Raw genomic sequence first — 13,498 nt, 5'->3', positions numbered from 1 at the left:
CAGTTAAGATGGGTTATGAAGAACTATGTCAGTCATGTTACAGAGTTTGGAACTTTTTCTATGTGCAATAGCAATTTATTAAATAATTTTGTAATGGCATAGTGTGTTATCTTTGGAAAGATCACAATGACACAGACTTTAGGGACAGGAGAGGGTAAACAAGAAGAAAAGTTACGGGGACTATTACAGTGGTCCACATAAAAGATAACAAGGGCCTGAACCAGGACAGTCGGGATGAAAAGAAATCAGCAAATGATATATTGGTAACACCCACAGGGAGAGAAGACAGAATCAAGGACACACTTTGCTTCTGTTTTGGGAAACTTTATGAATTGAGATTCAGAGCTTAGGAAGAGAAGTAGGTTTTAGGAAGGCAAGAAGGCAACTTCAGTCTTGAAAATCATAAGGTAGGGTGGGTCACAGAAAGCTAGGCTGAGGAGATAAATTTGGAGATATGTCCAAGACATGAGAGAGAAGTGGACTGGGTAGAGAAAAGTCCAGGACAAAAGCTGAAGAACACTGATATGCTAGGGGCAGAGAGAAGAGAAATCTGAGAGAGAAAAAAAAAAAGAGGCTGGGAAAGAGTAGCCAGGATGGTTAGAAGCAAACTAGGAGTAGACAGTACAAGGGAAGCCAAAAGAAAATTCAAGAGCAGAAATTGACTTTTTTTTTTTAATGCTATGCCGCCTGCCACAGGACAATGTACCATAGTGATGTAATGAGAACTAAAAGCAAAACAAAGAACTCAAAGCAGTTTAAACAACCTCACATGATTCAGGAAACCAAAATTCTTCAGTTGTAAGAAGGGAATTCCAGCAGCCTTAAAAGAGCACTGTGGGGATAAGGGGGACCCTGTTCTCCCATTTCTCACACTAAGTATAAACAGTCTGTCCATCATTTTCCTTTATCACAGTGAGTCACTGTGACCTCCCTGTTACTCTTATTCCTAGATCTAACTCAATCACTCTTAAATATCCAGTTATTCCATTTGTATTAATATTAACATAGCTTTTTTTGTGCTCCATTGTACTTGTCCTTTAAAAACGTGCCTTTCTCCCCGCTTCTTATTATGTCACTGGTACAAAATCCTTTGACAAATGGGTTGTACCAAGTCACAGATTAATTGGCAAAGTAAATACAAGTGACATTTTATTTCTGCTCATCTCATTAATGTAGATCAGCTCTGGCTGATCAGTTCTCTTCCAAACATTGGCTATAACAGCTCTATAACTTTGTGCTATAAGAGTGGAATGGTTTGTGATTGCTTTGTTTGCTTTTCCAGGGAAGATATAATAGTTTTTTGTTTATTTTGTGTGTGTGCACATGACTCTGACTGACATTCCTTTTTTCTCCCCTCCAGGACTAGCTCAAATAAAATAAACATTCTTAGCTCTTTCTTTAGAAAAGAGGGGAGAAAAACTCATCTGCTAATCCAAGCAGAGAAAGAGATAGCAAAATAGGAATAGACTGGGAAAAGCACTTTGTAATTCATTACTATACACTGTAACTCTTAAAATTTTCCCTTTTATGAAAAAGAACTGAAAAACGTTGTAAGATCAGAAACTAATTAAAAAAAAATCACATACTTTTAGAAGGTTTACCACTTGCTCCTTTTCATTTTATTGACTATTACCAAGTTTCAATGTGTTTCAAATAATTAAATACTGCAACTGGGACATTAAAAATACAAACTAATTTACCAAAATAATTGTATTCTGAATATTATGTACAATATTATACATTTTACATTACATAAAGAGTTTTTATACATAAAGGTAAGATTTGATTCATGATTACTGAAAATCCAAAATATATTTGAACAAAGCATTCCTATGCATACAAACATAACCACTCATCTGGGATAAGCAAAAACCATACATGAGTGTGGTTATTAAAAATAAAATTACATTCACACAATAATAGTACAAATTGAAATCAGTTTTAATTTGAAAGTACTATTATAAAACCACACACATATGAATGAATGATATAACTTAATTCTATTTAGTTAAATATTTTTATACTTGAGACTGAAATATGTCTCTATCCCATAGGAAATTTTGATTTTTAATTTTAAGGGATTTGTATAATTCATCATCATTAAACTTGTATCCATGGGTATAATGCAGACCTAATCCCAGCAAACAGAAAAGTCATGAGAGTCAATCATACCACCTTATGTACTTCACCATATAGTTTTTGAACAATATCCTGATCAGTTGTACAGTTTGGTACTTCTTCATATTCATGCTTGTCATCAATGATTAAGTGTTGAGGCACAGGATTTACAGGGAAATATGTATTACTGTCAAGAATTAGATACTAAAACAAGGCTATCACTGGGTGACCACCGAAAAAAAGAAGGGGTGCTCATGTGGAAAATGCCACCCATACACACCAAATTCGTTATTAAACAAAGTGTCAGTCCTTTCAAAAGGTTAATATGCTGGTGTGTCATACCTTGTTTGAATCCTGAAATAGCTAAGTCCAGAATACTGCCACGTTAAGTTTTAATACTATCTCACTTTTAAATTTAATTCAAGAGGAAGACCTGTGATCTTAAGTAAGATAAAACATTTCTCTAACTGATCCAAGAAGCCTGAAAAACAGTGTCTTTATAACCAAAATGTCTTTCTAACTACATGTCACTGTCTATGAGTCTTATCCCAGAGATACACAGACAGGTGAAAATTCTATCAGAACTATACATAAGAACCTTGGAAAGGCACCAATTAGTAAATTGGCCATTCTCCTTAAAATGTGTACAGCATTTTTCAGTATTCCCTATCTTGAAATTCTGCATTTCATCAAAGGCAGACAGCAGAACACTTGGAAACTGGAAGACAGAGAAGGGACAAGTTGAAACATATACAAAATCAAGGTCTTTTCCAGTATCACATAATCTGCGAACAATGAGATTCACAGCCTAACGTCTGCTCTATCATTTTTCTTCTCATTCAGGTCTTGCTTGAATATAAAAAGAAGCTCTAACCTAGGTTATCAAAATATATTCATATAAATGTATGAGCATTTCTAATACAAAAGTTAAAAAAAGTCTAAATTTTTAATTTTTGTAGTTAAATACCCTAGAGCTCAGTAGGCAGATTCATGTTTGAGCAGCTTGGAAAGGACCCGGCAGCTGAGCTCTGCCTGTGAAATCGGGCAGGGCTACATCTCAGCTCTTCGCCGTGACTTCTCAGCGGCGGCAGCCCCGTCCTCCTCCTCCTCCACCTCCTCCTCATACTGCTCCTCTCGGCCTTTGGGGTGGTTGTCATCTCGAACTTCTTGCTCTTCTCCTTCATTATTTTTCTCATCGGCCTTGAAGTTAAAAGAAAAAAAAAGGAAAACTAAGCAACAGGACACAGAGTTAGTGGTATAAATAATTTCCTCTTTGAAAAAAAAAGAACAGAACAGAAAGAAAACAAGTGAAGAAAATATTCCAATAGGCAAGAGTGCTACTATCTTTTCTGATCTTCACACTGCCACACAATTTTCTAATTCCTAATGTTATACTCCGTGGCACCTTAGATGTACCCACTGCGATCTTTCCAACTACACATAGGTGTCTCCTACTCATGTGCACAAAAGCACACATGTGCAATAGAAATATGCATATCCTACACATACATTTTCATCATTTTCACCATAGGTCTCTTCAGCATTATGCTCCAGTTCCCTTTTTTTCTCCTCAGTCAAATCTTCCTGAACCTAAAACAAACCAGAGACATCAAGTGGACACTTGGATCATTTCAAGACTTGAAGCAACATATTCTGATTTCCAAAAAGTTCATTCAAATCAGTAAAGACAAAATTAAACTAAAAATAAACGTGAAAAGACAAAGATTTGACTTGTCTATTAGCCATGAATAAATGTGTAACAACTTACTAAAAAAATTAGTGTTATTCAGGATCTGGGACTTTAGTGTGTTGAGTTTCTGATTTGTTTGAATAAGGGTTAACACTCCAAGTATAACACCTAAAGAAATTCACCTCATAAAGTTAAAAAACTCCTCTTTTCCAAAAGAGAGAAGTATGAAAGTCTGAAAGTTCTGACAGAATGTTAAGTTCTTGCGAAGACAGGAACCATCAGTCTTACTCAACTAACTGCCTTCAACACCTAGATGCATGCTTGGCATGCTGCAACTGCTTAATAAATATTGTTGAATAAATGAATCAATGAGTGAATCAATGCAAAAAATATCTGCTCTTACAGATATTTACAAGTCACAGAAATCAGGCACCACCACCTACCTAGACTGTAATAGTGAACAGAGGAAAACCTGTATATATACATTTCTATAATTAAGAATAAACTTTTTTGGCTAAAACATCTAGAACACAGAACATAATCATTTCAGTTTCTTCATAGAATAGTTATTAAGCTACCTCAAATCCCTGCATCACTTTGTATTCTAACACATTTCTGTTTTAAGTAGTTCTCTTTCATGTATGCTTTTACTATTATGTGTCATTGATTCTGATTATCTCAAAATGCAAATCAGAGAAAGAATCCAAATATTTTTGATCATTAAATCTCTATTTAATGATCACATCCATGAAAATAGAGGGTAATATATTTTATAACTTAACTATGACAATGGCATAAGTCTTCTTGAATACAAAATTACCTAATTTGGTGGGGGGGGGGGGGGGCGGTATATATGTGTTAAATATCCCAGAAATGGGCAAGAAAAGGAAAGTATTCTGGTGTTATAATTAAGGAACAACAAATTAAGGGCTGCATCAAGATGTCCATAGCCCAGGTTCAGCAGAGTGAACTGCAACCCACCAGACTCACTCTGGAGGGACCCTGGCCTATTAGGAGTCTACAAAGATGAACCTTCAAAGATGCCAGCCTAAGATGCTGGCCTTCATGAGTCTTGTTTAACCAGTCCATTGTTGGCTGGACTCACAGCCCCTACACCACACTGGCACCAAGTAAATATAGAGTATATTTTGTATTTACGTGTCCTGGTAGAGCGAGCTATAAAGAAGACACTTCTGCCTCACCTGTAGGCTGTAGCAGTGGCCAATGACATCTCTTCGGCCCTTAGCCACAGAATAACAACACTCTCCAGGACATTATAGTGAAAACAGTGAAGCACTTATTTCAGACTGTACTAAGGTCTCACTAATTGAAAATTGCTAAAGTGTCCTGGTTGATTTCAGTGAAAAGACATGTCTTCTATAGCTTTATAATGAAAATATACTAGTGAACAGTAAATTCTGTAGTTGAGTTTGGGAGGGAACTGCCTTGAGACTGTGGTACAGTGAAAAGAATAAATCAGGGTTAGCAAATGTTTGCTATAAGGGGCCAGACAGTAAATATCCAGGCTTTCTTGGCCATCAAGTCCCTGTAGCAATTACCCAACTCTAGCGCAGCAGTGGCCTTAGACAACATGTACACAAAAAGGCAAGGCTTTTGTGCCAGTAAGGCTTCACTTATTAAATATACCCAGGCCTGTAGCCTGCCAACCCCCTAACACAGACCATGGAGTCAGACAGAGCTAGATTAAATCCTTGGCTCTGCAACTCTCCAAGCTGTAGAAACAATAAGGTCATTTGTTTTTACTATGAAAAATTTCAAGCACACACAAAGACAATAATTCAATAAACTCCTTGATAGCCATCACCAAGGCTCAAAGGTTATCTCAATGTTGCCATGCCTGCATTACCTATCACTTTATTTTCTGATGAATTATTCTTAAATATTCTAGATATCATGTAATTTCAGCCTTATCCATCTCCAAATACACTGCACTTTTCTTATATAATCATAATGCCATTATTACATCTAATAAATAATTCTATGACATCATCGAATGTCTAGTCCTTACTTACATTTTCCCAATTGTCTTAAATATGTTTATTTACAGCTGGTTTGCTCTAATCTAAACAAAAGTCACATCCAACATCATTCCACTTCCTTCTTTTTTCCTTAATGCTATATTAAATTACTGTCCAGTAAAATGACCCAGATTTTGGATTTATTTGCTTCTTTGAGGTGTCAGTTATTTCTTTAGTCTCCACATTTCTTACAAAGGGAAGTTAGTTTAAAGGCTTGAATGAATTCAGATTCAATTTGTAAAGTAAAGATTTTTCAGAGATGATGCTGCAGACTTCATATCTGGAGGCATATATGTCTATCATATCAGGAGGCATATACTGTCTGCTCTTCTTTTAGTGAAGCTAAAGTTGGTCAGTGAGCACAGACAGCTACAGCCTGATCCCTCCATGGTAAAATCCCCTGACCTCCATTAATCTGGTGATGCCATCCATTGATGACTGCTCCTAAATCAACTGTTTTAATTAGGGGTTACAAAAATGGTGACTTTCTAATTCCATCATTCCTTCTGTATTCACTAATTTCTAACAAGAAAAACTTGCCTGTATCAACTATTTAGTTACTATGCTTTAATGTAATGTGCATGCGTGTGCATGCTCAGTCATGTCCTCCTCTTTGTGACCCCAGCGACTGGAGCCCATCAGGCTCCACTGTCCATGGAATTTTCCAGGCAACAATACTGGAGTGGGTTGCTATTTCCTTCTACAGATCTTCCCAACCCAGGAATCGAACGCATGTCTCTTGTGTCTCCGGCACTGGCTGGCAGATTCTTTACCACTGAGCTACCTGGGAAGCCCAGTTACTATGCTTGGTATACTAAATTGTGATAACTTTTAAAAGCAGACCTGGGTAGGGACTAAGAATGGTTCTAACAATAACAAACTGTATGACCTTTGAAAACTTATGTAACCTCTTTGAAGCTCAAATTTCTTATCTGTCAAAGAAAGGGTTAGATAAAAATCAGTGATTTTTAATTTTCTGTGTGTGTGTGTGGCATGGTGGGGGTCAAGGACTGCTTTAAGACTTTGATGAGAAAGTCTTTAGTAAGCAGGCACATAGATGTACATCATTTTGCAAAGAAGTCTTAGAGGTTCAGATTTCTGTAAACAGTGTGTTCCTGAAACATCAGCATTAGATGTGAGCTTGTGAAAAACTCCAATTCCTAGGTCCCACACAGATAGGAACAGAAACTCCAAGAGTAAGGTCTGATCCAGCGGTCTGTATGTTTTACATACTTTCCAAGGGGATCCTCACCCACAGCAAAGCCTGAGAGCCACCTGAGTGACAGTGAATGTCTGGCTAGAGAGAGAAATACTGTTTCATGAGTTCTTTCCTCTCTTGGAACCTACTGTAGAAAAGTTAGGTTGTGGATCAACTGACAATATAAACTGAGGTGGAAACCATTGATTTAAATTACTTTTTAATTTAGGTATCACACAAATGAAAATTTTGTAATTTTTTAAATTTATGAATATACCTTTTCTAATATTCTAGTAATATATTCTTTACATTTGGGGGCAAGAGTAATTCAAACTCATCTTAAAGGCATTACTGAAATGGGACAAAATGATACGGAGTTTGTCATTTTAAAATATGCTTAGACTAATAACTGCCAAATGTTACTTTTTTATAATGTGGACATGCCAGTTATGTCTTCTACACTTGACCCTCTTTATTATCCTGCTAAACCTGATGGAAACATTTTGTTAAATATCTCCCTGCACCATTCCTTATTACTCATTCAGTTCAGTTCAGTTCAGTCGCTCAGTCGTGTGCAACTCTTTGAGGTCCCATGAACCGCAGCACGCCAGGCCTCCCTGTCCATCACCAACTCCCGGAGTCTACCCAAACCCATGTCCATTGAGTCGGTGATGCCAACCAACCATCTCATCCTCTGTCGTCCCCTTCTCCTCCTGCCCTCAATCTTTCCCAGCATCAGGGTCTTTTCCAATGAGTCAGCTCTTCACATCAGGTGGCCAAAGTATTGGAGTTTCAACTCCAACATCAGTCCTTCCAATGAACACCCAGGACTGATCTCCTTTGGGATGGACTGGTTGGATCTCCTTGCAGTCCAAAAGACTCTCAAGAGTCTTTTCCAACACCACAGTTCAAAAGCATCAATTCTTCGTCACTCAGCTTGCTTTATAGTCCAACTCTCACATCCATACATGACCACTGGAAAAACCATAGCCTTGACTAGACGGACCTTTGTTGACAAAGTAACTCAAATTACTCATTACTAAAATCTAATGATTTAGGCATAAAAAGTCCCTATGTGATGTGGCAAAGTTTAATAAACAGCCCAAACAAAACAAAACAGATCTCCTGAATCTGAATGGTCTTGGCTGGCTACCCAGTCTCTATATGTATTCATGCCTTTCTCTGATGCGTCAAAGATCTTAGGGGGTGAGCCAGGAACTGGAAGAATGCCCTTAAGTAACCAAGAAGCCTAAAATCCAAAGAGATGGATGGGACATGATCATGGAAAGACCTTCAATCTGTGATGGACACTCCTGCTTGCCAGCTAATGTTTAATAGCAGAGGTCTGCCATCTGGACAGCTTCTTGATGTGGTGATTCCCAGGCCGACACGCCACTAAAGGCAGCCAGGAAACCCTGTACCTGTTCTTACGTGAATGTTCAGATCAATCTGGTTTTAGTCAGATTGGGGAAACAGAGCACTTGGGTTTTTCACAGTAGTCATTTAAGCTCTCCATATTTTTAAACATTTAAATCATTTTAAAGTACACACAGCACTTTTTGGCAATTCACAGTTTGTCTCATTTGCTCATAAGGAGATTAAAAAAATCTGTAAAGTATGCAACATGCGGATGGCTTTTCATAGGACTGTCTTATCATAGGAATGTCTTTCTAAGGATCCCAAAGCAAAAACAATCAATGCTTGTTAACAGTCATTTTCAGATCCTAGAAGGAAAACACTGTTGCATTAAGATAAGAAAAGGCAGGAAAGCGCAGATTTCCTAACATCACACTTGTTTCGGGTTCTCTACTCTCAAGGTTCAAGTCACAAGTCTGATGGGCTGTGCCTCCAAACACGTACAACCCTGGCAAGATGCGATTCCTCCCTAGAGGCAAATGTGCAGAAGGCAGGCTGACGGTGGGCTGGAAGGGAGGGGAGCCAACGGCGGCAGTGGGCCTTACATCTCAGGGGTCAGCTGGAAGACTCTGAGGCTTAAGGAAGAGAAGAACGATGCACATTACCCTGCATTTTACAGTTTTGAGTGATCACATACACGGCACTCATAGACGACAGGCTATGTATTCTCACAGACAGCATCCCTCTTTGTTTTTCTCATTTTGCTGCACTCTGCTGAGAACTTCGTCTCTATTACTAGGCCTTGACCGGTATACAGAAATTCTCCCTCCTCAAAGGAAGAACTGAGAACAATGGAAAGAGGTGGGAAAATCCAATAACTAAGCACCTAAGAACTGCCAAAAAAATAAAATGCAGCCTGAACAAGGGACACTTAGTGGGCAGAGGGGAAAGGTAACCAGGGAAGAAGAGAGGCTAGCTGGGCTTCTGCTGAGACCTCACGTGGTAGCCACCCTAAAGGAGAAGGTGTGATGACCTGAGTCTGTCAGGGTCAGAGAATGGGGACAGAGGTGCAGAGCTGGGAGTTCCGGGCTGGGCCCTGGGGGGCCTCTGCCTGTCACCATCCTCCTTCCCTCCCACCTCTCTGCTTTTCTTTTCTATCTTTGATCCCTCTTGGATCCCACATTAACTGATAGAATACAGAAGTTAAAAAAAAAAATTAATCAGTAAATACTGATTAAAATTTTATGTTTACCCTTCTGAATTTTTAAAAAGAAGCCAAGGTGAGCCTCTTCTCTTTTAATCCCTCAAAGATCCCTGGCAGCAGACATAATGAAACAAGTAATATTAGTCTAGACATCCTGTTACAAGAGAGGTCCAAAGGAATATCTTTCTCTTGCCAGATGTCTTCATATTCAAAGGCTGCTGGGTTCTCTAACACTCTTCTGATGACACAGCTCAGGGGTGTGATCAGGATGAACAGCAGGATGAGAAAAAGGAGAGAGACTAAGAGGATCAAGGCAGGTAGACTGCATGTAAAACTACAGGTGTACGTTGCCAATGGCTGCAAAGAACAACGTTCTTCTCTGTTTTCCTGGTATAAACACAAACCTCAGCACCAGCTCTGAAAAGCTGACAAATGCAGCCAGGCGAGGCGGCAGCCCCAGCGGAGGGAGCCCCGCCCGTGAGGCTGCGGCACCGGCCTCTCAGCAGGCTCTCATGTAGGTTCAGGCAGCCCCGTGTCCATCCGCTCCTGCTGCTCCCCGTAGGGCCGGAGTCACACATTTGCAAAGGCCTGGTTGAGAGGCACCTCTGAACCAGGGCTTTAATTTGCTGGACCATGTTGTGGTCTAGAGAGACACCGAACCTGGGGCCTGGGCCTCATCCGTATCATATTCCTGTGTTCTGAGCTCCAGTGGTCCACAAGGTACCAAGAGCATTAATCAGTCAACTACACAACTGTGGCACTGCACACAACAGCACTACACACTACACGCAACTACACAAAGTAGATGCTCCATGAAGCTAATTAACAGTAATATGCTAGAGGTTTGCAATAAAAAGCAAACTAAAATGAAATGCTAAGAAATTCTACCCAAATGCATTTTACTCAACTGAGCTCCTTCCCTATTTTTCCTTTTCTTCCTTGTTAAAGTTAAGACACTAAATTCTTAGAAGGGAAGAGTTTAAAAGTGAAAATGTTTTACATGTCTGGAGGGTGTTAAGCGTGTTCTGCCGTATACCATGGGGTGTCGCTATGAGGCAGGAGCAGTGGCCATGTCTACAGAGAAAGTCTCTGGGGTTTGTCCAGCCCCTCAAGGGGCAGAGCTTTGTTCTTCTTTCTTGTGAGGGAAAGAGACAGGAGAAAATATTTTTACAAGGATCACATAAACCTAAGTATGCCATTCCTGGAAGGTCAAGTGTCTTCTTAATTCAAAATTTCTAGGGAAACCAGGGAAGAGAATTCTATCACCCTGTTTTTGTTATCTTCCAACCAAATGTCTCCATAGCTATGGTCCATTTCTCCTCGAAATGGACCATACCCAGCCTACAGCTCTCTGAACCTTTCTATGAAAGCCCATTCGGAGAGGTTTTTTCAGGTGAGAGAGACCCCAAGCAGTCTGGCCTCCTGCCCTCCCCATTCCTACCTCCTCTTCCCCTTCCTCCTGGTACTGCTCATCCACATTGTCCTCCTGCTGGTCTGGATTTCCTGCCATCTGTTGAAACAAAAGGAGAGGTTCAGGTTACTGAACACTGGAGACGCATTTTCCAGTCCTCTGGGCCAAAGAACAGGCAGGCCACCATGAACAGTGCATTTCAATGCCTCAGTGCGCAGGAAGTGATGACTAGTCACTCCCAACAAGCCCAGGATGCCCATGACCCACTCCTGAGTGCGAGCATTGCATATGAGGTAAACCTCCTTCCCATACAGGTCATGACTAAAACCTTTTGCATAAAACCTGGCATTACAGGGCTTCCCTGGTGGCTCAGATGGTAAAGAATCAGCCTACAATGCAGGAGACTCGGATTTGATCCCTGGGTTGAGAAGGTACCCTGGAAAAGGGATTGGCTACCCACTCCAGAATTCTTGCCTGGAGAATCCCATGGACAGAGAAGCCTGGTGGGCTATAGTCCATGGGGTCGCAAATGTTCAGACATGACTGAGAGACTAACACTTTCACTTTAGTGAAATCCCCAGGTTAATACAACCCAGCAATCCCACTGCTGGGCATACACACCGAGGAAACCAGAACTGAAAGAGACACGTGTGCCCCAATGTTCCCTGCAGCACTGTTTGTAATAGCCAGGACATGAAGCAACCTAGATGTCCACTGGCAGACGAATGGATAAGGAAGCTGTGCTACGTATGCACAATGGAATATTACTCAGCTGTTAAAAAGAACACATCTGAGTCCGTTCTAATGAGGTGGATGAAACTGGAGCCTATCATACAGAGTGAAGTCAGAAAGAAAAATACCAATAAAGTGTATTAACGCATATGTATGGAATTTAGAAAGATGGTAACAATGACCCTATGTGTAAAGACAGCAAAAGAGACACAGATGTAAAGAACAGACTTTTGGACTCTGTGGGAAAAGGCAAGGGTGGGATGATTTGAGGAAACAGCATGGAAACATGTATATTACCATATGTAAAATAGACGATCAGTGCAAGTTTGATGCATGAAGCAGGGCACTCAAAGCCAAGGCTCTGGGACAACCTGGAGGGATGGGGTGGGAGGGACATGGGCGGGGGGGCTCAGGGTTGGGGGGACACACGTACACCCATGGCTGGTTCGTGTTGATGTTTGGCAAAAACCACCACAATATTGTAAAATAATTAGCCTCCAATTAAAATAAATTAATTAAAAACAATAATAAAGTCCCCAGGTTAAAACCACCCTCCATCATGGCACCCACTTACCACCAAATGTTCCTCCATTTCTGCATTCTGTTGCTTTTGGTGACTGTGTTTTTGCTCTTCATTTTCATCTGGCAAGTTTTCTTCCCTCACTTGCCCGGCTTCTTCAAACTCATCCTCGCCTTGATTATTAGGGTCATCTGCTGGGTTTATATCCCCTACAGCTGCCCTCTGTAAAATTTTAATGAAAAGCAAGCACCACTTCAAAATCCAGGATCAAGTTTAATTTCATTTGAAAGGCCACAGGCTGATAGAAAATTAAATTGTCCTTTACCAGACTGCTCAGGTTTATCCTTGCCAAGACTCACAGGTACCCATCCTGCTGTCAAAAGATAAAGCCTCTGCTTTGTCAGAGACGGATGCATCAGAAAGAAGTTCAAAGAGCACTTCTTTCCTGCAAGTGATTCCAAAACAGTTCTCAAAGCTCCAATGCCATAAGTCATATGAGCATAACTAGATGACAAGAAAAACAGTTGATGAAAGCCAAAGGACCAAGTAGGAGAAATAATTAAAATGAGAGATTTAGATAGGCAAATGGTAACTGCTTTCACCAGTACGTTGATTTTTATAGTTATTCTTTGCAAACCAGCTGATGTAAGCGAGTGAAAAGCAATTGAGGAGAGAGGAAGACCACACCAGCAGGGACCCAAGAAGAGGGCCTGTGAGGAGACAAGAGGAGGCTAATTCAAGGGCAGGCCATCACATGCTAGTGTGGATCACATTTCTTTATAAGGAACACTAATGTGAAGCTGAGAGATGCTGCACTGTTAAGAGACAAAATAAGAGGGACTGGGCTTAACCCAACTTCTAGCAATATAAATATTTTGAAAAATACCTCCCCCAACCCATCCTACCTCTCAAATAGTTCTCGGTTACTCTGTTCAACGAATGCCCTTCACATTATCAACGTTAGAATTATCTGGATGTCCCACTGAGGTTCGCAAAGCACCTTTCAAAATAATACACACCCTCATAAAGATTCAGATTTTTAGAATGTAAGCTGGGCAGAAATGGTGATGCTTGGAGGAGCTTCCCTGATCACACTGGGGTCATCAACAGGACACTTCACTGAAGCAGCAAATGCTTCCCAGAGACAGGGAAATCTGAGTGAGATTTAGTCTCCAGACCACAAAATTCTACTTCAATTCACTTCAGAGCCTTGAACACGTTCAAGAATTC

General features: G+C 40.3%; 1 protein-coding gene across 5 annotated transcripts in view; it reads right to left on the bottom strand.

The window, feature by feature from the left end:
* Nucleotides 1-1,596: 1,596 nt before the first annotated feature.
* Nucleotides 1,597-13,498, bottom strand: part of GOLIM4 (golgi integral membrane protein 4) — a 78,431-nt gene continuing 66,529 nt past the window's right edge. For 4 of the 5 annotated variants that reach the window (XM_020914355.2, XM_020914356.2, XM_020914358.2 and 1 more), the window contains 4 exons: nt 12,323-12,490; nt 11,047-11,115; nt 3,628-3,708; nt 1,597-3,318 (listed from right to left, as the gene is read on the bottom strand). In XM_020914355.2, the coding sequence (XP_020770014.2) occupies nt 3,169-3,318; nt 3,628-3,708; nt 11,047-11,115; nt 12,323-12,490 (468 nt within the window). In that variant the 3' untranslated portion in view covers nt 1,597-3,168. The remainder of the gene's footprint in view (nt 3,319-3,627; nt 3,709-11,046; nt 11,116-12,322; nt 12,491-13,498) is intronic. The other variant, XM_020914357.2, reaches the window with a different exon arrangement.

This window comes from Odocoileus virginianus, chromosome 4 (genome assembly GCF_023699985.2).
Source record: "Odocoileus virginianus isolate 20LAN1187 ecotype Illinois chromosome 4, Ovbor_1.2, whole genome shotgun sequence".
Taxonomy (NCBI): Eukaryota; Metazoa; Chordata; class Mammalia; order Artiodactyla; family Cervidae; genus Odocoileus; species Odocoileus virginianus.
The sequence above is the reverse complement of the archived record's forward strand: the minus strand, read 5'-3'. Positions and strand labels throughout refer to the sequence as shown.